This window comes from Leucopleurus acutus (assembly GCF_964270905.1).
Source record: "Leucopleurus acutus genome assembly, chromosome: 19".
Lineage (NCBI taxonomy): Eukaryota > Metazoa > Chordata > Mammalia > Artiodactyla > Delphinidae > Leucopleurus > Leucopleurus acutus.
Genome location: NC_139161.1, coordinates 22,950,041 through 22,972,819, shown reverse-complemented (window position 1 = coordinate 22,972,819; position 22,779 = coordinate 22,950,041). Strand labels below are relative to the sequence as shown.

At 55.7% G+C, this 22,779-nt stretch overlaps 2 protein-coding genes across 2 annotated transcripts; both read left to right on the top strand.

Moving 5' to 3' along the window:
- Positions 1 to 8,427: 8,427 nt before the first annotated feature.
- HOXB9 (homeobox B9) lies at positions 8,428 to 11,845 on the top strand (the record flags this gene model as incomplete). Its single annotated transcript, XM_082859984.1, has 2 exons — positions 8,428 to 8,944; positions 11,610 to 11,845. 2 exons carry the CDS (start codon positions 8,428 to 8,430, stop codon positions 11,843 to 11,845), a joined length of 753 nt encoding a protein of 250 aa, XP_082716110.1.
- A 6,774-nt stretch (positions 11,846 to 18,619) lies between these two features.
- HOXB8 (homeobox B8) lies at positions 18,620 to 21,674 on the top strand (the record flags this gene model as incomplete). Its single annotated transcript, XM_082859851.1, has 3 exons — positions 18,620 to 18,676; positions 20,069 to 20,549; positions 21,367 to 21,674. Exons 2-3 carry the CDS (start codon positions 20,126 to 20,128, stop codon positions 21,672 to 21,674), a joined length of 732 nt encoding a protein of 243 aa, XP_082715977.1. The 5' UTR covers positions 18,620 to 18,676; positions 20,069 to 20,125.
- Positions 21,675 to 22,779: the final 1,105 nt, after the last annotated feature.

Here is a 22,779-nt window from a genome sequence, read left to right as displayed (position 1 = left end):
CAGGGCCACACCTGTGTGTCTGTGTGAGGAAGGTGAGGGTCAGTGCACCAAATTCCCACCTGGGTCTGCAGCTAGGCCTCAGTCCTGTACCCAAGACTTGCCTGAGCCTCTTAGACCCGAATCCTTGGTTGTTTTGTGACGAACTGGGAGGCATGGTGGAATTCCTTTGCTCTCCCACCCCGAAGCGCACCTAACCAGGCCCCTCCAGCAGAGAAAGTGAGCAAGAAATCCACAGCTTTACTCCCAGTTATCTGGAGCCCAAGGCGAAAAGGGATTTTTCTTAGTTTTGGTTCACGTGGTCGAATTGTGATTCCAAATGCAGATTCCACAAAGTTTTGTAAAAAATGAACGGCTCAGAGCAGAAAAGAACTATGGAGAGGATTCGTGCAGGTCCGGGTAGCGGTCATTTTTGTTTGATTTTGAGGTTTTTAAGGAGCCGGAGGGGAGAGCAGACGGTGGCAGAGCTCGGGAGAGGGCAGCTTGGACACTACTAGGCCCTGGCCGTCACTTCCACTTCGGCGAAGACCGGCCCCTCCGTTTCTCCTCCGGGCACCCTTGCCCGGCTCAGCCCCCTCAGACCTTCGGACTCCCCTCTCCTCCCTTCTAGCAAGTACCTGGCAATAAATGGGGCGGGGCAGGGCAAAGATCTGGTGGCTAGAGACGAAAAAAGAAAAAAACCCGCTTTCGGCGGAAAGATGCAAAGAACGGAGGTCAGGGCGTGGCTGGCAGGGCCCGAGCTTTAGCAAGCAAGGACCGGGGCGCCTAGCTCTGCCTCGACAAGAGCGGAGAGCCGAGCCGAGGACGTGCGCGGGCTCGGTGCGTTTTCGGTGCGGGCGGTGGCCTCCAGCCCTCGTGAGCGCCGAGCAGGCCGACCGGGCGGCGGGGACCGCGGGCCAAGTCCGAGGCCAGGCCGCTTCTCTCCACGCGGACACGGTCCGTCCGGCGAAAGAAGGGGGCCGAGCGGGGCTTCCACGGCTCGTAAACTGGTTTCCCCTTCCTTTAACCCGCCCCCCGGCCGTCTTTCTTTTCAGGACAGGAGGGGATGTAAACCGTTTGAAGTTCATCAACACGGTGAAGTTTTATTGTATTTCCTGTCCCCAAGATTTATACCCGGGAGGGGGAGAGGGCGGCCCCGCAGACTCCTGCGCTCCCTCGGACTTCCCCGTCGGACACGTGGCCGCTGGGACCCTTGCCTCCGGGGCGAGGCCGAGAGGGAGCCGGGCCGGGCGGGATGGGACCGCTCACTCCACGCCTCCAGCCCCTTCCGACGGTCGCTCCCGCCCAGCGCCGCCGCCGCTGCCCAGGTAAGTCCGCCGCTCGGCCCGCGCGGCCGCCGCCGGGTGCGGAGTGTTCGCCGGGGCACCTGTGAGGGTGCGGGGTCTGGAGGGGCGTAGGTGGCAATAGGGGACATCGGTGGGGGGCGGGGAGCGAAGGGTCCAGGCCGAAGGTCCGGAAGGAAGGAGCAAATTTCCCGGTTTCATCTGTGAATTCAGAGTAGACCGTCTTACCTGGGACAGCTCAGCCTCTGTGGAGCCGGGCTAGGGTGACTTCCTGGCGACTGCTCAGGTCAACCCGGTTTCCCTTCCAGTCCTGGGTTTCTGTTTGCTCCCTAGTGTTCCTGATACTTTCTCCCGCTCTGCTTTTGGGCTACCTCTCCGACTGTCAGTTTTTCTCCACTCTCTTGTCTATCCCTGGTTCCAAGTTGGGGTCTGATGTAGGGCTTGAAGATTTGGCCTCTCAGAGCTACCCTGGGTGACTCTGGAATAGAGGCAGTAGCCAGATGGTGACCGTAGACATACCTTGATAACAGTTTGAAGTTGAGAGAGAAATCATTTTGGCTGTGGAGACCTTCAGCTGCAGAGACAGAGGCTGAGAGGCAGTGACCAAGCAGGTATATCCCCAGGGCTCTGCCCAGGCCTGAGGCTGGGCCTAGGGTCCCCTCTGACCGGGGCTCCTGGGAGAGAGCGAAAGTTCCTGGAATCTGAGCTGCCAGGACCAGCTCCAGCATGTTTTTGCCTGGAGTCCTGCCTCCAGTTCTTTGGACATGTTGTTTACTAGCAACTGTGTTCTGTTTGGGAAGAGGTGGAGGAAAATGGAGTTAGCTGGCCACCCCTTTGGGCCCACAAAAATGGCGGCAGGAGCCTGCCCCCAGTGAGCCCTTGACCCAGAGCGTGAACTGGAACTGCTGAGTGAATTAGGTAGTTTCATGCTGTCGGGCCTGGATTTCTGAACACAACGACATTAAACCACCCGACTCATGGCAGTTACTGCTCCTCGCTTAGTTGGAGGAGTGGGGGTGGGTGGGTGGGTGGGGAAGCAGAGTCAGGACTACTGTATCACCCTTGCAACATGGTGAAGAGGTTTGATGTCCCTAACCCAGGAGCAGCAAGAATGTTCCCTGGAGAAGAGATCTGGGATGTTCTAGGGCGTCTTCCACTTCTGTATTTGTTTACATGTGTGTTGGGAGGGAAAGGGGGAATGGGGAGCATTGCACTCTCCAAAGGCACATTTCTGAGCTATTCTACAGAGTCAGAAGGATCTGAGTTGGGGCTTCAAGCTTCCGGCTTGGGCTCCTGTGTACATCCAGACTTTCCAAAGAAAGTCTCCCCAGCTTGGCAAATGCTTGATTTCAATAGAGACACAGGGGGTCCTTGAGGTCTTTGTAACTTTTTGCGGGGTAGACAGGGCTCCACCTCAACAGGAAGCTTCAGGTCTTTGAAGAGGGCTCAGTCTGTCCCATTCTGACAGGGAAACATCAGAATCCCTTGCAGTCTCAGCCTACAGGCCCCCAGGGTCCTTTCTAGGGCCCCCTAGTGGGACAGAGGTGGGTCCAGAAAAGTCCTCCCTTTTCCCATCCCTCAGCTGGCCCCTTCCCCACTGAGTGGCTAAGCCTCCGCTGTAGACCCTTGGGCTGGGCTATGGGTATACGCACGTCTGGAGGGCCACCTCCGACACCCAGAGGGGCCCGTCTTGCAGGCTAGTGGGGACCCCAGACTGTTGGACAGTTCAGCCCAGGCTGATGGAGTGGCAGGAGATAGAGAAGGGGCAGGTGGGACGGGGCAAAGCTGTGATACCCTCTGTGACCCCAGCCCTCTCCAGGCTGCTAGCTCTCTGCCCAGGAAAGGAGTAACTAGAATTGCTGGCAGAAGGAGGGGTACAGTCCAAAGCATAAGCTAACTTTTGTTCCCAAACTTTTTCCCCTGCTTGAGGCAGAGGAAAGGCGGAAAGGGGCCCGGGGAAGAGGCTCGACCGGATGGGGCTCTGGCTCTGGGCTGACTTGGAGGGCGAAGGGTGTCTCTGAATAAGTGGACCCTGCTAGGGTGGACGAGGCCCTTGGGAGACCCACCCTCAGCCTGGGAGGAAATGCAGCCCTCAACCCACTGTCCTGGTGAGCGAAGGCCAACAATGCTGTCCCTTGACATTTTCTCATCCTCTGATCTGGGTGAAGATGGTCTGGCGTGTCCTGCTGCCTGCCATCCTGCTCCTCTGGCCTCTCGCAAAGCTGCCCGGCCACTCAGAGCCTGACTGTCTTCCATCACTGGCGTCCCTTTGCCACCCCCTCCCAGGAATAGTGCTGTAAAAAGAAAAAAGGGAGATGTTAGAGAGAAAGGAGGAAATAAAGTCTTTGGAAAGCAGAGTTTTACAACAGCCTCAGGTTTTATGGAAGCAATTCCGTAATAACCTTCTACCTGCTCAGCTCCTTTCCGCCCTGCCTGCCGCCCACCCCGTTTGGCCTCCTGGATGCCCCCTCCCAAAGAGTCAGCCACTCCCCCCCCCCCAACATTCCATATTCCCGGTGGCTGATAGTTGGTAAGAAGATTCCCGAGATCTGCTTGGGCCGCTGAACTCTCCGTCCTTCCTTTCACCTCTGACATCCTGGGAGGGAGGTTTGGGAGAAGATTTCGTTACTTTACAGTTAAAATCCCCACTTGGAGTGTGTGGAAGCACTAAGGATTGAACCCACGTGTGCAGATTCGATGTGATCCCTTTTGGAGTCTGTTGTGTGTAATGGGTGAAGGTTCTGGGGGCCTTGATTTCTTCCCCACTGGAGCAAGTGTCCCCACACCTCTTTCTTTCCCACAGTGGGTCTGGACTCTGATCCTGGGTCAGAAGAAATAACTCCAGGTGCTTGGGGACATAGACGTGGGGATTTCTCTAATTTCGTTGTACACAGCAGTGCTTTTGTATGACCTCCACGGTTTCCTGGGAGCTTTCACATTCAACTCATTTCTGTCCACTGGTCAGCTTCACACTTGTGTGGGACACGCTTGTGCCCAAGTAACGGCGCCTTCATCCCCGTGTCCATTGCTACCATGAAATAAGCATCACACGATGTACTCTGTCCCTGCGGTTTCGGGTAAGAGACACAGTAAAGGATTTCGTGGTCAGACAAAAAAGTCACAAAATTTCATGACCTGCCCTGGGCCAGGAATTTCTTTCACCTTCCAGAGAAATATTTTAGAAGGAAGTTGTAAAAGAATCCAGATTTAAGTCACATGTGTTTGCGGATACGGTATATATTTTCCTTGAATATCAAGTCAACAGGCCAATTTTCAAGTGAAGCTTCTGAATCAGCTGGTGTTTTATAGCCACAATTCAAGTCCGCAAATACTCAAGTTTTTCCGCCCTTTCTTTAAGTGTGTGATGGTTATAAAAATGTACGCACAGGCTTCTGGGTCATAGATCTTATATGAGCAGAATTGTAAACCCGTATCATTCAGAGGGGTTATACACGCATCACGTATGCACCATTAGATCTTATATACAAATGCCCAAGCACATTTAGTATTATAGTTGGGCAGATTTATTTATTACATATGCTATACACAACATAGAGCACAGCACATGTGCACACTGGGTTCCCCATAAAGAAATATTGATTTGAGATACAGGTACAGGAAACACACATCTATTCAAGTACGCATGCATAAATTTCAGCTTAGCTTATCGATTAAAAAACGTTCCCCCTTCTCCACTTATTGTTTTTCTTTTTTCTCCTTGCTTTTATTTCCTTCCCTCTGTTGAGATTTTCTCTCTCTTCTTATAGTGAAGGGCCCTTCCAAAAGCAGACCTTAAACCACAGACACTCACCGGCTGGTCCTGGCCAGGGCTGGCCTCTGCTTCCCCCATCTCAGCCTCCTCCTTGGTTCTTGGCCTCTGGGCCCTACTGTGGCCAGGAGCTGTAGCTTTTCCCTGCCTGCCCTTCCTGGAACTATCAGCTACTGGCCCCAGCTGTGTTCAGGCGCAGCGCTGGTGCAGGGAATGGCAAAAGCCTTCGAGAGGGTTTTCCTTCTTTCTCTTTAGGACTGGGGGGAGGTGGGGAGCGGTTTGGTCTCTCAGGGCAAAGTGACCCCCACTCAAGCAACCCCTCTATTAAGCAGCTCTAGAAGCTGGGCTCCAGGGGCCGCTTCTCTCTGTTTGCTTCTCTCTGTCATGGTGGGGTACCATTGTCTGGGAGAGAAAAGTATGTTTTGGGGGGTGGTCCTCAGAGCACCCAAACAAGGGGCTTCCTCTCAGCTGACCCTTTAGTCATTTGCCTGAGCTGGAATTGAGCTTCGATTTGAGGCAGCAGTGCTTTCTAGAAAGCCTGGCTGAAGTGGGACTCCTTGCTTGCTGTATCTGGATCCCCACCTGGAGGAGATGAGAGCTGGGGCACAGACTCCAGGGCTTGGGTGCTATTTCATTCTCTTCCCTCCAGAGCCACCTCTCCTGAGAAGACATGAGACCTCCAAAACCTGTCACTTTGGAATTATTTCCACCCTCCAGCTCGTTTGTGAGCAAAGACTAAGTTCTGGTCTCAGAAGAGAGGCCTGGGTCCCCTCCTTACCCAGTGCACCCAGGAGCCACCAGGGGTTAGGGACAGCTCACCAGACAACCAGCAACCCACAAAGCTGAACCCTGTCTGCTGGGACACTCCACCCTTGCAGAGCACAAGTCATGAGCCTGGATGTTCTCCTTCCTCTAACTTCTTCCCTAAACTAAGTGGCTCCTCAACTTCTCTCCTGTTGCAAAGAGAGACAGCGGCAAAGCCAGGGCCAGAGTGGGAACCAGAAGGGCTGTGGCCAGAGCCCAGCGTCTGCACAGCCTGGGTCTTAAGAACAGCCCAGTGCTGTGACTTTGCCATAAATTAAAAAAAATCTCTGCCCGCAGCCCACATGTCCTTTTGGGCCCTAATTTATATACTACAGAAAGTCATATACTCAAGCCCACCATGCTTCATAACACCATTATTTACAGCAGGAGAGGAGGTTTTTTTTTTTCTGAAGAAGAATATATTTATTACAGGTAAAGCCAACAGCAGACCCCATAGGTCCGGCAAATCGAGAACAGGTGCTTTGCCTTAACTGTGATGCATTCACTAGGCGCCCAGCTTTTTCCGCTGGCGAGTCCGGGGAGCTCCCTCGACTTTCCCAAGCGTCCAACCGCTACTTAGAAGAATTTGCATAGGATTTCCCACTTGGGTCCTATGGAAAAAGCAGATCTTCACGCTGTTTGGTTCCGGATCTGCTGGGCTGTTGCCCTCGGAGAGCTGGAGTGGAAAAGGAGGGGGCCGGCTGGGCGCCGGCATTGATCTTTAAAAAATCATTTTGAAATCGCCATAATGTGAAGAAATATGGCGCTTTGCCCTCGTATTTCACGCGTAATGACACGAGATGGCTTCATTTGGAAAGAAAAGCGGGCGGGAGTGTGTGCGTGTGTGGAGGTGATCCACAGCTTTCTGCACGGCAGAGGGGTACGTGGCCAAAAAGATAAAACCTCAAATTAGAATGGTCCCGCTTTTGTTAAAACGACAGGACTGGGACAGCCAATCTTATAAGGGCCCAGGGTCGGAGAATGCTGAGAAAATCGGCCCCAGCCTGCCCCAAACCCGACCGGAGAGGATTGGGTCTGTCCAGGGGCAGCATCTCCCTGAGAGCCCACACCACAAGAAGCCACGGCACCCAGGGCAGAAGCCGGAGGAAAGACTGCTGGAGATGGGCCAGGAAGCCAGCCGGTGGCCCCGAGGGAGCCCCAGCGCAGGGCCGCAGAGGAGATATCAATAAAGCGGGCTATTTGGAAACTCCTGCGAGAGTGTCTGCAGGAGGGAAAGTGGCAGGAGACTGACCCTGCAGGCTCCCTGTCTATGCTGGTGTCCAATACAGCATGTTTGGAAATCCTTCCGAGCAGGAGAGGCAAAAACTCCCGACTCACCTCCTTCCCCACTGGGTGGAAGGGGAGATAACTCTGGACCCCTTCCCACACCTCTGCTCTGCTGACACCTTAGGGAAGTTCCCTTAACCCTTTCTCCTGTTCGGCTCCCCCATCTGGGCAATTTTAAAGGTCTGTTATTCAGTGGAGGAAAGGAGAAATGGCTATGCACCCCCCTTTCCTCTGACCAGGGCCAGAGAGAGGCCCAAGAAATTTAAAGGAGCTTTGACTATCTGTATTAAACTCGTTCAGAGGCTCAACTTTCCAGGGGCTGTTGTATCCCTTTAACCTCATGCGGGTTCTAATTTCAGGACAGCTAAATTTTAGGACAGGATCTTTGGACACGCAGGCCCTTTTATTCCCTTCTCTCCTCCCTCAGCCACTGAAGGGTCAGGAGAAACTCCCAGGCCTACAAACCTCCCAAACTAGTTACAGAGTCCCCTCCAAAGCAGACAACGTCCTATAAAATCCCAACTTCTCCCCCATCTCTTTTACTTCATCTCCAGTGGCTTGCTGCTGCGCTGTTGTTTAATAAATATCTGGTGTCAGGGGACAGAGAAGAGAAAAGGAGAGCCGGCGGGGTGGAGTGGAGGTGTGTTTGTGGGGGGACGGTACCACCTCCTCTTGCTTTAATTACGCCCTGGGCCTCTCCGGCTGCGCCCCAGGCTGGGGCTCGCTCCCTCCCTCTGTGCTGCGCTCCCCCTCGCCCTCCGGGACCCGTCTGGGGAGAGGGCTCCACACCAGCGTCCCTCCCGAGGCAGCCCGCTGCTTTCCCTCCGCCTCTCCTCCGCCCCCGCCGCCCCATGGCGAGAACGGCCCCCCTTCCTGCAAAAGGGGGGGGCGGCCGGCAGCTCGGGCTGAGGGTTACGTGGCCGCCGGAGCCCTGACGTGATAGCACATTGCATCAGCATAAAACAATCCATCCTCGATATGGAATGCGGTGCGGACGGATGACAGCGAGAGCGCAGCCCCCTCGCCGGATTGATTTATGTCGGAGCTGACGCTTTATCAGGCAGTCGGAAAAACTTTGACCAATCATTTTGCAAGGAGCGCTGAGCCAGGCTGCTCCACTGTACTTTGTTGGCTGAGAAGTTGAGCAGGGGTGGGGGTGGGAGGGTGGGGGGCTGGGGGGGTCGCGTCCGAAAGCCCTCACACCGGTCCGGGTGCCACCTCTCCCTGCTTGGGCGCTGCGCGTGAGCGCTTCCCTTCCCCCTGCGAGCGCCCGGATAATGTCTGAGAATGTCCATTTCTGGGACGCTTAGCAGCTATTATGTCGACTCGATCATAAGTCACGAGAGTGAGGACGCGCCTCCAGCCAAGTTTCCTTCTGGCCAGTACGCGAGCCCCCGGCAGCCAGGCCACGCGGAGCACCTGGAGTTCCCCTCGTGCAGCTTCCAGCCCAAAGCGCCGGTGTTCGGCGCCTCCTGGGCGCCGCTGAGCCCGCACGCGTCCGGAAGCCTGCCGTCCGTCTACCACCCCTACATCCAGCCCCAGGGCGTCCCGCCGGCCGAGAGCAGGTACCTCCGCACCTGGCTGGAGCCGGCGCCGCGCGGCGAAGCTGCTCCTGTGCAGGGCCAGGCGGCGGTGAAGGCGGAGCCGCTGCTGGGCGCGCCTGGGGAGCTGCTCAAGCAGGGCACGCCCGAGTACAGTTTGGAAACTTCGGCGGGCAGGGAGGCCGTCCTGTCTAATCAAAGACCCGGCTACGGGGACAATAAAATTTGCGAAGGAAGCGAGGACAAAGAGAGGCCGGATCAAAGTAAGTTATAAAAAGTGAGGAAATACCCAGGCCGAAGGCCAGGCGAGGGGGAGGGGAGGGGAGGGGAGAAGCAATAAACTGCGGACAATGTGAAGGGAAACCGCGGCGACGGCCGGAGAGCGAGCGGGGGCGGAGGGAAGATGGAGGGAGGCAGATTAGTGCCCCAGAAAGGGAGACTGAGGTCGCTGGAGGAGCGCCGCCCCCACTCCTCCAAGTCCACGGGGGACCCGAGGCGCAGGGACCAGCTCGCCGCACTCTCGGCCTCCCTTCCCCCACGCCCCCGAGGCTTGGGCTGAAAGCCCGGGAAGAAGCCGACCACCGCCGGCTGGGAGAGGAGCTGGCGGGGCCGGGGAGGCAGCCAGCGAGGCCGAGAGCTCGCGCGGGCCAGGGCGGGAGCGCACCGGGCTCCCGGGCACCGCACGGCTGGCAGAGCTCCCCGCGCCACGCGCACACCGTAGAAGCCGGCCAAGGGGTAGTGGGAGGGGGCTCATTAGGATTTTATTTGCGATGCGACAGCTTGACGGAGGATTGTTTTTAGCAGATCTCGCTCAGTAGCCGCTCAGGGTCCGCAGCCGGCGCCGGGAGGGGCGCTGGAAGCCCGGGACACGGAGACTGAGCCCCCTCCCCGGATGCGCCGGCCCCTCCCCGGGGGCCTTCCCTCCGGTCGCCTCCTCCCCTCCGTGGCATCCTCGCCCGGGTTGCAGCTTCCTTTTCTGCGGCTCCGGCTGCTCTCCGCGGGGCTCCCTAGCCCCAGCCAGAGCTGTCCGCCTCGCAGGGAGTTGGGGAATCGCTTCCGAACTTCGCGGCCGACTGGCTGCGTGGAGAAGGAGAGATACCCCGAAAGGACCCTGGGGAGTAGAAGGGTGGGGGGGGAGAGAGGCTTGCGGAGAGGCTAACTTCATCCTCGGAAGGTAGTTTCTCACCATCTCCCACCCCTCCAAAAGCACCGCCGCCAGGAACCGAAGTCTGACTAATTTCCAGGATGTGCCGCTCGCTAAGGGCGGCAGGGGGGGAGTCGCGGATTTTTGGTCTTTTAAGGTTGAGAAGGGCAAATTGGTCGGGGCTCTTAGCCCCCAAACAATAACCTGCAGGATGGTGGGCACAAGTCCTCACCCCTTACTCTTTTTGGAGAGTGAGGGTCAGATATTTTAGTCTTTGCTTTTGCGCTGCCGGATTTCCCATCAGCAGAGCGGCCCAGAGGCCCTTTGGGGTTGCCCTTGCCTGCTGGAGGGAAGAGAACTGCCCAACTTCCCTGAGGTCTCTGTGAGCTCCCATCACCTCCAACCTGCCAGGCTGAATCACAAGAGTTGGCATTTGGGTAACACACTGGCTCTTCCCAAACCCTCCCTGCTCACATCCAAACAGACCCCCCCCCCCGACCCCAAGCCCACAAACCCTACTTGGAAAGTCCATTACTGCAGGGCAGCAGTTTGCCTAGAATCAATAATTAACAGTTATTTTCCTCTTTCCTATTTAATGTGGCTGTGGGTCCCATCCCGGGCACTCACATTAAGGAAGTAGCTGCAAATTGGTAAGACGCGGCACTTAGTGTAGGATGAACCAGGTTTTTTTTTTTTTTTAATATTCAGTGCTTTTCATTTGGGGTGAAGGAATCTAGTAGAGGGTGGATGTTATTTTTAATTGGCTCTCCTTTATTCGGCAACTTTTCTGAGTTCAGGGGTAAGGAGAAGAGAAGCCTGTATATATGTTTCCTCTGTTTTCCCCCACTTCTACTCAGTCACCCCTTCCCTTTCTCTGTTCCCTCTCACCACATGCAGCCAGTTGGAGCTAGCTATGCTCTGAAGGACTTCTGTTACCCCCACATGATCCATGGCTCCCCCCCCCCTTAGGACTGGACCAATCTTGCATCCCAATTTCCCTGAACTTACTTTAACCAAACTGCGAGCTGAGCAGGAGTGGAAAAGGAGACTATTGCAACCATAAGTTACCTGTGAGCCCCCAGCACTCCCTTGTCCACAGGCTGGAGTTGATAAATGGTTGCAATTGGGTTGCGTGTGAATTGGAGTGTGCTGGATGTTTGCAGCGTCTCTAAATGTGAATCCCTATTTGTGGTGTGTGTGTGGGGGGCAGTGAGATATCTGCACAGACACACATGGCTGCTGCCATGTGGCCAAGAGAGGCAAGCTTGTGATCAAGGCAGGAGGGGCACTCAGACTGGACCGGAGGGCCGGGAGGTCTCTTGACTGTGGCTGTGCAGAAGCCACTCTCCTCTCCCCCAGCCCAATCCTTCTCTCACCTCTCAGACCTAGAGCCAGGACCCTTCAGTCAGCCACCACTAGTTAGTCTGGTAGAGCTGGCGGGGGAGAGGGCTTTAGCCAGGCTGGGCTCTGACCTGAGTCCTAACCAGTTCCGACCCAAGTGGAGAAAGAGACTGAGTGAGGACCTGGAGCAGGGAAAGCTTTGGAAGTGGTGAGAAGCCTGGCACACGTTTGGCTCTATCCTGACCAAATAACTCACCTGGAGGTGCCTATAGCCACTCTTGGCCCATCTCTGGAAGCCTTTCTGGGAACCTGAAGGCCCAGATTGCCCCTTTCTCCAATGTAAGATGGGGAGTGGGGACCAGGGGTGCACCCTCTTGGAAGGAGAACACGGGGGCCCTTCACCCCCTTTCCTTTCTTTGATTCTATCGCTGCTTCTCTTTCAGCCAACCTCTCCGCCAACTGGCTGCACGCTCGCTCTTCCCGGAAGAAGCGCTGTCCCTACACCAAATACCAGACGCTGGAGCTAGAGAAGGAGTTTCTGTTCAATATGTACCTCACCAGAGACCGTAGGCACGAAGTGGCCAGACTCCTCAATCTGAGTGAGAGACAAGTCAAAATCTGGTTTCAGAACCGGCGGATGAAAATGAAGAAAATGAATAAGGAACAGGGCAAAGAGTAAAGATTCCCCCCAGCCCTCCCCACCCCTTCCCCATCTCATGCTTATTTATAAGGGATGGCTGTGGAGCCTGTGCTGTCTGGGATGTATTCAAGTGAATGGGGAAGGGGGTCTTTTTCTTCAAAGTCCTTTTCTGCATCTAGAGCCTCTCTCCTTTCCTTTGCCCTCACCTGTCCTTCTCTTCTCCCTGGGCCTCAGGAGGGAGTTTTATTGATTTAGAAGGTAGATATAGTTGGTTCCTAAGAAGGTGATGGGCCCCAAGGAAAGAGTGCCCCTAGTAGAGCCCCTAGCAACCCTCTTAATTTTCCTGGGAAGCCCCAGCCCCTCACTTCCAGCCTGCTTGTTTCCCCCCTGCACCTATCCCAAAGTCACCCAGGGACACTCCAACTGCACACAGCCCAACAGACGCCCACCTGCATAAAGCCTGGAGCCCACAGTAACAATGGGAAGCGCTCACAGTCAGCACTCAAATGAAGTGACACCCTAAATGCAGACCATCACACCCCAAATCTGGCGGGATAGCCCACAGACCATCAGGCAAGTCCAGGGTCTGCCCCTGATGCAATTACACACCAAGAAGAAGTCTAGAGACACACTCCTGAATGAGGCGCTGCAGCTCAAAGGGCCCAGCATCACAACACCATCCCCACGGAATCCTTAACTATACCCGGGCATGGACTCCAGGGCAAGTGGGGTAAATTCCGCTCCCAAGCTAGTGGGTTAGAAAGGACAAGGAAAGGCAGCGGTGGTCTTAGGAGAGTCTCTTAGGTTTTATGAAGGTCGTCCACATACACACATTGTGCTGCAGGAAATGTTTAATTCTGCATGTTTTCCTCTCCTTCCAACAAAAGGAGGTCAGATCGTGGGTCGTAAGCCTTGGCAGTGTCGTCCTCACGTTCATTTGTGCCCCGCTTGACAGAGACTGTAGCTTCTCTTTCTCAACACCGGCCCTGAATTCGCATCTTCCCCAGCTCTGAAATCAACTCCGTTCGGCCAATCCACCTTGCACCAGCGAGCCAAGTCGCCCCTGCAGAAACCCCCCTCCACCCTCCATCCTCTGCTAGCTCTACCCCTGCATAGGCGGAAAAGCCAAGTCAGGAGAACCCGATGGAGAATTTATTGTGAATCGATTCCCGGGCTCCTCTCCAGAGGAAGCTGTGGAGGAAAGGGGGGAGCGAAGCCTCCCCAGGCGCGCGGAGCTCGACTTCTTCCTCCTGTCCTGCCCGGTCTGAGCCCTGCGGAGGAGCCCCGGGCTTGTCAGCTGCTGCCCCAGCGCAGAAGCGCAGAGACCAGCCCCAGTGCCTGGCTTTGCCTCCCGAGACTCGGGCCTGGATGGCGATCTGCGCGCGCACGCTTCTGGGGAGCAGTCCCGCTTGCTAAGGAAAGAGGCGAAATCGCACCTAAGCATTAGGCCGGAGCTTACTCTCCGGCTTCCTTTCCTCCCCCTGCTACCCCACCTCTCCAATCCCCTTCAATTCATGGACTCTCTCTCCTGCTTCTCCCGACCCTGCAAGGGGACATTCCAGTAGAACTTCTTTTGCTCTGTCGGTGGCAGTCGTGAAATTGTGCTGTGTTTTGTGATTTCTTTGGGGGTGGTTGTCTCACCTGTTTTCAGTTGTTGCTTATATGGGAGGGTTGTGGGTGGGAGTGGGGAGGGCGAGGGGCTTAGAGCTGATTGTTTGTTTTGGAAGGAGAAAAACACAGAAAAGGAACAAAAAATATATATCACTCTAGAAAACAAATCTCTCCTGTGTGTCATTCTGTGTTGGCTCGCCTCACCTGACCAGAGGTAGAGATGCTAGTTCCAAGAGGGCGGCTTGGAATAAAGAGAGAGTCCTGTGCCCACGAGGTTGCAGGGTGGGCTTCCTAGTGGAGCTGAGAGCTGGTCCAGACCAAGGTTCCCAAGACCACTGCTTAAGCTGAGCAAGAGCCTTCCAACAGGAGAGCTGGGAGACTGGAGGGGGAGAAAAGGAAAGATTAGTGGTTTGGAGGGGGGTCTGGGTCTGCAGGGAGCAATGGGAATCTTTCTCTTAAGTTGCACTAGAGACTTCCCCACCACCTCCAGAGCCAGAGGATGGCGAGGCCTGCCCTGCCATCCCTGGAAGCAGGTCCTCTCTCAGCTGGCTGAGAAAGCCACCTTGCTTTGGCCACTTTAAAGTATCATGCAAGTGAAGAAGGCAGTAACTCCGTTCTGCTATTCCCTGCAGCGGAGGGATGGGATGCAGATAGAGGCCTCCGGAAGGCCAGGCTGTCCTTTCTTCCACTCAAAAAGAGTAAGCCCCTTTGGGTTTTCAATCCCCACCTGGAGTTTGAGGCTCCAGTTTGAGCCACAGGGTAGCAGCCTTGGTGTAAGGCGGGTGGAGTTTGGTAGGGGTGGAGGCAGCTCCCACAGGCTGCAAGAGATGGTTGAGTGTGAAACAGAACTGGTTCGGGAGGGGAAAAAAACAACAACAAAAAACCCTTCCCAGTCGGACCCCAGAGTTAAATTCGGTTTCAAGGCACCCTTCTGTCCCCCTCAGACTGTGGCGTCCCACCAAAGCCTCAAATGGGGAGCGCTGTTCTCGGCAGCCCGGCCGTTCCCATCCAGCCGCTGGGATTCTGCTTCTGCCGGGCTGGCGCTTGGGAGCCGGCCTCCTGCCAGAGCCTCCCACCGGGCCCACCCAGCAGCGCTGCAGTCCGCGGAGACCCTGAGGTTGGGGTAGAGGTAGGGACAAAGCCTGGCCCTCGAGAAAGCAGTCTGGAAGCGAAAAGGCCCTGCCTACCCCTCTCCGGCGAACGGAAGGATGAGCTAATCGGAGAGACAGCAGGAGGCAGGAGAACGCGAAGCTCCTGATACAGCTGGGCCCCAACCCGCATCCTCCGAGGAGGGTTCCAGTCGTTATATAAAGTGAATCTGCCTTTAGAGCTTGTGTAGAATGGGCTCCCTCCCATCCTGGGCTCCCAGGAGCCAGCCCGTGCAGAGAGTGAGCCGAAGAGGCCGGATTCCTCCCAGAGGAAACGCAAGAAAGTGAGGCAGGAGCTGAACGGAGTGCTGCGGGGTAGGGGGCGAGGGCGCCCCGGGAAGCCTCCGACGGCGTCTGGATCCCCAGCCCGGGGTGGCTTCTTTAAAAACAAACAAAGGCGAAGATGCGGAGGCTCGGAAGCCGGAGATGGGGAAATCTGCTGTCATAAAAGAAAGAGATTCAGAGAGGGGGACCGGGAGAGTGCGAGACAGAGGGAAGCCGGGAGAGGAATTCAATGCCGTGCGCGCAGCAATAAAAGAATATGACCGCTATAAAAGTTTATAGCGTATAAATTTCTGAAGGTTAAGAAACTAAACAGCAGCAAAGCAAACAGAGAGGGGAAACTTTCCGGAGCTGAGAGAGCCACAGCTGGGCCTGGGCTCCGGGTCTGGCGGGCGAATGGGTGGGCCTGACTGGGCCGCCCCCACCCTCACCCTCCTGAAATGCAGGGCGCGGGGTTTCCGGGGGCCCCAGGGGGAAAAGAGGGGCGAGGAGGGAGGGGGAGGGAAGAACACTTCTGTTGTCACAAATGCTTCACAGAACGCAACTGGGACTCGTCTTTGTTCTTCGCAAACGCACCCCCTTCCAGAATCGGGTGTCATAAAGAGAAGATCCCTGCACGCGCGCGCGCACACACACACACACACACACACACACACACACACGCAGGTCCGGCGGGGCCAGACGTCTGGGCGCTGGCAGCCTCTTGATCCTTTTACAGTCTCGTCCCACTCTCTCAGGCCTCCTCTCCCCCCACAAAAAGCCCAATTGTTTCCCCTCAGAATTTGAAACAATCGTGTTGGGTTTGAAATGTGCCCGGCTCGCCCTTTTACGGGCCATGAACGACGCACTGCTCGGCGGTCTCTGCCCGAAATTAGGGGCTTGAGGTGGGGGGTGGGGCGAGAGAGAAAAGATTCTGGTTTCTTTTTCGTTCCTTATCCCCTCTCCGTGTTTGTTTGTTTTTGTTTGTTTGTTTTGTTTAAAAAAATTTTTTTAGCTTATCTGCACAATTTTATGAACCACTGCCTGATTTCCGACGCCTTTTCTCTCGTCCGCTCTCGTTTCCCTCGCCCTTTTCTGCTAATACTGAAAGTTTCTCCGCATTGTCGCCGCACTGGCTGGCTCTCTGAGAAGCTGGAGGAGAAGCTGGTGGCGGCGGCGCCTTTTCTCAGCGTGGCCGCTAGATGGCACCCTTGCTCCACGTGAAAATTCCCCGTGCTGCGGCTGCCGGCGCCCGCGGCTGCACCTCGCACTTCGCTCGGCCCTGAATCTACGAATTGAGCGCTATCAAAAGTCATGAATAATTTGCCCAGAATAAAAATATTGGGTTCATTGTGGCTATTTCCCCCATTTTGTAGATTTCAGATATAGTGGTGTTGACCCCCTCTCCTCAAATGGTCAATTTTCTGAATTTCCCCCAGGAGCAGGGCTCAGGGCTTCTCACCCAGTTTCTACGTTCGGTGGGACAACAAATGCATGAAAACGGGGAATACTAGTAATAATAGGACTAGTGGATCCAAATAAAAGAGGAGGATTGGTTCGGGAAAATGAGATTATCCGGGGAAGGGTGCGAGAGGAATGTCTGCGGATACGGGTGAGCAGGTCAGGTGAGAAGGGCGAGCCGGCAGAAGGTCGGATATAGAGGAAGCCGCCCCAACCTGCTGCGGAATCGGCGGGAGAGGGAACCGGGTGAGCCAGCCCGAGGTAGGGGTGGGAGCACTTTGGGGAAAACGGATCCGTGGCTTTGGCCGGGATTCGGAGGTGCCCAGAGCCGGCGGGGCGGCTCCGCACGGACCGAGGCTCTAGAGCCTTTGTATGTGGCCAGGGCTGGGCAGGGCGGCGCCGGGCGACCCAGGCTCGGGGCAGGGGCTCCCAGAACGGCGAGGTGCGAAAGGCTCGGATATTTCCTCGGTTGATCTGGGCGCTCCAATTTGGGCCGCCAAAAAAGAGTGCGTTTTCCGGATGGACGTGGGAACAGGCGCAGTGCAGGAAGTAGGGGCTTGGTTCTCCCCACGTCCCGTGGCTTCCAGGTGAGAGCTCGGGCTCCGTGCCCCGCGGCCCCGGCCCCAGACAGACCTAGGGAACACCGGTCCCTTCTCAGCTTAGCAGCTGGAGGCCTGGACTTCAGGCATTTCTCCCTCTGAGACCTGAGCGCTGTCAGCCTGCCCATAGCCCCTTAGATTCCACATCTCCCATTTCGACCCGGCCCGGCCGATCCTTGCCCTCCATCCAGACAAACGCGTGCGAGAAATAGATGCCCCCCTCTTAAGATTAGCCCCGCTGCAGCCTCTTCTCTCCTCCCCCAGGACCGGGAGGCTAGCGGAGTTTCTCAACTTGAGTTTCTCTAATAAATCTGCGCTCCGTTGGGTGTTTATAAATTACCTCCTCGCTCTTCCTTGTTTTTTCTTATAATAGAAACATTTTCCTTCCATCAGGAATTTCTGGCACGGTGTAGGGATGATTTAGAACAAACCATTGAATTTCTACCTCACCGGTGAGTCCTCAAATCATGACCATAAAATCCCCGGCACTTGATTAAAATGTTCGCTTTGGCAACAACTTAACTCTGCCTTCCGCTGCCTCACCGCCCCCTCAGCCTGGCGCTGAAAATTCAAGACCCTGGTCCTCTCCCCTCCTTTTCTCCTTTCTCTCTCTCCCTTTCAGCCCCTCTCCCATTCTCCAGATTCACTTTTGAAGGACCAAGTGGCCCCACTGGTACCTTCCCTTTGGAAAAGGTGATAGTTTCATTTTTACAAAGGTTGGGGTGAGTGGGATCCCCAAAAAGCACCCCTCCAAAAGGAAGCCACTCTCTCGTGAATAAACAATGGATCAACAGTGGATCGAATGTATTTGTAAAGGCTCCACCTTTGTTACTAGATTTCTTTCTCTCTCTCTCCCTTCCTTCCTTCTTTCCTCTCCTTTCCTCTCCTTTCTTTTCCTCTCCTTTCCTCTTCTTTCCTCGCTGAGTGAGCCACTTCAGGAAGCCATTGGTTGGACCCTCAGATGGGGGCCTTCTAAAGCCTGGCCACCATTGTCACTAGGCCCAGTAGGCTGGGAAAGGCAACTGGCCAGAGAGCGTGGCATTCAGTCAGCTGGGTCCAGCAGTCTGTTTCAGGACCTAGGTCCTCAGGTCTGGAGGGAGAGCAGGGTTTAACCAGAGGCTCCCAAGGGGAGAGGAGAGAAAATGGGGGACTCAGTGACCTTGCTGCCTCCAAATCCCTTCTACCCCAAAGTCAGTCTAGGTAGTGACAGTGGCTCAAAGGACGGTGAAGGCTAAATGGTGCCCCTCCCATTCATACACTCTGCAGTCACTGTCCAGGGCAGAGGAGGGCACAGGACTGTGGGCACCAAGGCCAGGCACCAGGGCAGCAGCCTCCATTGCTCTCCCCTCCCTCTGATGTGCTGATGAGCCTGGAACTGCCCTCTCAACCCAGGGTGATGCGGAAGGTGTGGAGGACTGGCCTGGGAAGGTTGGGAGCAGTTGGGCTTGGTTACTGGGTCCCGAGGCCTGGATGCAGGACTGGGGCAGCCCAACTGAATGTTATCCTGCTGGTGGCATCAGGCCCCTCTCCCATCACACAGACTTGGTCTGCCAAAGGCTTGCTGACTGGGCTCCAGGACCTTCTAGAGACCCCCTCCCCATTCCAGCAACCCCCTCCCAGGCCACCCGAGGTTGTGTAAAACTGCAGAATCGCAGTCACAGGGTGAGCTTTGGTCAGGACTTCACCACTGCCCATTAACCAGAAAGTTTCGGCTCTTCCTCCTGGTGCCTCCTCAAGCTCTCCTGGATCCCTTCTCCAAAGAAAAGCCTTGTTTGTTTGTTGGAAAGTTGGTGAGTGGCCTGGGTGGGGCAGAGAGTGTGGTTTGGGGGCTCCGGAGAGGGAGTGGGGGCAGGTGCTTCAAAGCTGAAGGAGGCAGAAAATCTCTGAAAAGTCACCGTTTGCGCCGAAAAAAACCTCATAATCATTCTCATTTCGGCTTTGTCACCCCCACCATGCTGCAGTCGGGCGGCGGGGGCGATCGAAGCTGCAGTTTTATAGCTGTAGAGGAAAGAACTCGTAAAATGCTAACAGCTTTTATGCGCTGCGGCATAAACAACAACAGACTCGGCTTTATTGCGTTTTATAGTTTGTTAAAGAGTTTACAGCCGTTTTTGGGGGCCGGTTACCCAGCCAATTCCCTCCACACGATAGTTAAACCTTTATCAATAATAAGGAAATTGATCATTAAAGCTTTAAATATGACTACCTCGTTTGTTTGAAAATATGTTTAGGAGAGGAAGCTGTATGATTTGATAACTTGTATTAAAATACCAATTACATTTATAGGACCTTTTAAAACTCGGTGCAATTAAACCGTGTTCTTTTACATTTTTCCGAAGCGACCCTGACATTTAAAAAGACTCCAACTGCCTCGTTAAAATCGCGAAATTAACAGCGTGCCTACGCCTGGCGCGTTGTGTATGTGTGTGCGTGGTTTTTTCCGTGCGCCCCACATCAGTCTTTGGGGGTGGTCTGCGAGGGTATTTGATTTGTTGCGAGACGAGAGATATCTCATTAATGTAGGTAGTTAAACAGATTTAATCCGTATTCATGCTCTCTCCCCCCTCTCCTCCCCGCTCTCTCCCCCTCTCCCCCTCTCTCTCCCTGTTTTTTTTTTTCTTCCCCTCCTTTTTTTTTTTTTTCCGCTCTCTCCTCACTCCCTGGCGCTCTCTCGCTCTAGCTCTCTCTCTTGCTCGCTCTCTCTCGCTCTCACCCTAGCTCTGCGTTCTGTCCGGGAGGAGTACGGAGAAGCCAATAGGATGCGGGGTCTCTAATGGATGCAAATGATCATGAAAAGACAGTGCAAAATATGAAACAACTCATTTGCAGGGAAGTAAATCACCGAAAACTGTTTATGAACTGGCATCCCTTCTTCGAAATGTAAAGCGAGGACCTCTTTAAGTGGCGGTATATTTTTTGGGGGGGTGGGGGGTGGGGGAGGGCGAGCGAGCCGCGGCTGCCATGCAAGCTTAGACTTTTGGAGGCTTCGCTGTCCTTTTCTATTCCTGGAAATCACAAAAAGTGTGGTGGCTTCGAGATATTCTTCGCCTTTTCTTTCTTTTCTTTTTCCCCCCTCCTCCTTTTCCTCTCCTTTCCTGGCGAGGTTGACTAGGAGCCGGCGAATCCGCGTTTTTTTCTCTCTCTCTCCCTCCCTTTCCCCCTCCCCACCCCCTCCCCAACAGCCCCCAACTACAGCCGCCGCCGCCGCCGCCGCCGCCGCCGCCTCAAAATTCAATAAAATGAGCTCTTATTTCGTCAACTCACTGTTCTCCAAATACAAAACCGGGGAGTCCCTGCGCCCCAATTATTATGACTGCGGCTTCGCCCAGGACCTGGGCGGCCGACCCACCGTGGTGTACGGTCCCAGCAGCGGCGGCAGCTTCCAGCACCCGTCGCAAATCCAGGAGTTCTACCACGGGCCGTCGTCGCTGTCCACGGCTCCCTATCAGCAGAACCCGTGCGCCGTGGCGTGCCACGGGGACCCGGGCAACTTCTACGGCTACGACCCGCTGCAGCGGCAGAGCCTGTTCGGTGCGCAGGATCCAGACCTGGTGCAGTACGCAGACTGCAAGCTCGCCGCCGCCAGCGGCCTGGGGGAGGAGGCCGAGGGGTCCGAGCAGAGCCCGTCGCCCACACAGCTCTTCCCCTGGATGCGCCCGCAAGGTGAGCTCGCGTCGGGGCCGGCGGGGGGAAGGGAGACCCGGGGCCCAGGCCGGCACGGGGGGCCGGGCAGGCCAGGCGCGGTTCCGCCAGCCCCTGGAAGACTTGCTTGTTCTGTTCAGATAGCCTCCCCCTTCTTTCCTTCCTTCCTTCCTCCCTCCCTCCCTCCCTCCCTCCCTCCCTTCCTTCCTTCCTTCCTTCCTTCCCTTTCTTTTTTTGCTTCCCTTGAAGGAGGTCGCTAAGCTACATTTCCTGAATCCATAAACCCCTCACCCTGCCTGACTTTTTTTCTTCTTCCCCTCCTTTTTTCCCCTTTTACTGTTTTATGGGGGGTAGTGGAGAAAGGGTGGTGGGAATGGGGCGCTCAACTTTTGCACTTCTCAATTGCTTTATAGTTTAATTACCCTGAAGAAACTTTTCTTCTGGGGCAGAGGCTCTGGGGGCTTTTCAAGGTGGGTCCATTCGTCCCCATCCTGGCTTTTTTATTCTTACTTTCCCCCTCCTTCACATCCTTCCTTCTAAAGTTTATGGCACTTTTAATAGATTCAACCACCCCCGCCCAACTCTCTGGTGCTGGTTACCAGGGGAGGGGGCTCCCCTTTCTGGCTCCCTTAGATTCAGTGGTGTCTGATCCCCCTCACCCGCCCCCCCTCGGCTGACCGCGGCCTCCCAGCGCTCCCGCCCCTGCACGGGGTAGAAGGTCCCCTGCCCTTATTATACTGGTCTCCTAGGCTGGTTCACGAATCTTCCAACCTTCTCTGTCTCTGCCCCCTCCCCCACCCTCCCCTCCCCTCTGTCTCGCCCTTTCCCCCATTCCCAGCAGCCGCCGGACGCAGGCGAGGCCGACAGACCTACAGCCGCTACCAGACCCTGGAGCTGGAGAAGGAGTTCCTATTTAATCCCTATCTGACTCGCAAGCGGAGGATCGAGGTATCGCATGCGCTGGGACTGACAGAGAGACAGGTCAAAATCTGGTTCCAGAACCGGAGGATGAAGTGGAAAAAAGAGAACAACAAAGACAAGTTCCCTAGCAGCAAATGCGAGCAGGAGGAGCTGGAGAAACAGAAGCTGGAGCGGGCCCCGGAGGCGGCGGACGAGGGCGACGCGCAGAAGGGCGACAAGAAGTAGGCTCCAGCTGGGACTGCCAGGGCCGCGGCCGCCCTGCCTCCGCGGGTCACCCGACCGCGCTGCCGTCGCCCGCCCCCGCCCGAGACAGCTCTAGCCCCGTGAGCGGGGCCCGGAGCCTGGCCTCCCACCGCAGCTTCCCCGCCGCGCCAGTCCCCGCTAGTGGTAGTTTCTCGTAATAGCTTCTGTGTGTGAGCTACCGTGGATCTCCTTCCCATCTCTTGGGGGCCGGAGGGGTGGGAAAGAAAAGGATTTTAAGCAAGGACTCCCTCTCCCTGCTAGGGTGAGCGGTGCGGCCTGGCTGAGCCCCACCCCCACGCCCCTGCCCCGTGTAAAAAGCCTCCTTGTGCAATGGTCTTTTTTCCTTTGAACGTGCTTCTTTGTAATGACCGAGGTACCGATTTCTGCTAAGTTCTCCCAACAACATGAAACTGCCTATTCACGCCGTAATTCTTTCTCCCTCCCTCTCTCTCTCTCTCTCTCTCTCTCTCTCTCTCTCTCTCTCTCTCGCCTCGTACTCATTTCCCCTCCCACCCCCCTCCCCGCTGCCCTCTCTAGCTCGCTGGCTTTCTCTCTGGCTTCTCTCTTTTCCTCCCCCCCCGCCCCCCGCTTTGGTTTGACAATTTCGTCTTAAGTGTTTTTCAAAAGAGGTTACTTTAGTTAGCATGCGCGCTGTGGGCAATTGTTTAAAGTGTTCTTAGGTTTACTGTGAAGAGAATGTATCCTGTATCCGTGAATTGCTTTATTGGGGGGCGGGAGGGCTAATTATATATTTTGTTGTTCCTCTATACTTTGTTCTGTTGTCTGCGCCTGAAAAGGGCGGAAGAGTTACAATAAAGTTTACAAGCGAGAACCTGAGACTTGCCCGGCCCGCGCTCCTCATTTGCTCCCGGCGCCTTGCAGAGCTGCGGAGGGGGGGAGCCAGTCACCGGGCTCCTGCGTCCGCCTGGCCTTGCAGCGGAGGGGGCGGGGGCTGGAGGCAGGTGGTGCGAGTCCCTTGGCCCAGGGGCGCAGGGGATGAGGGAGGCGGCTGCGCGTGATTGGAGGAGAGACGAACGAGGGAGGGGAGCCGAGAGAAACCCCCTCCCCCTCCCTTCGCGTTCCGAGG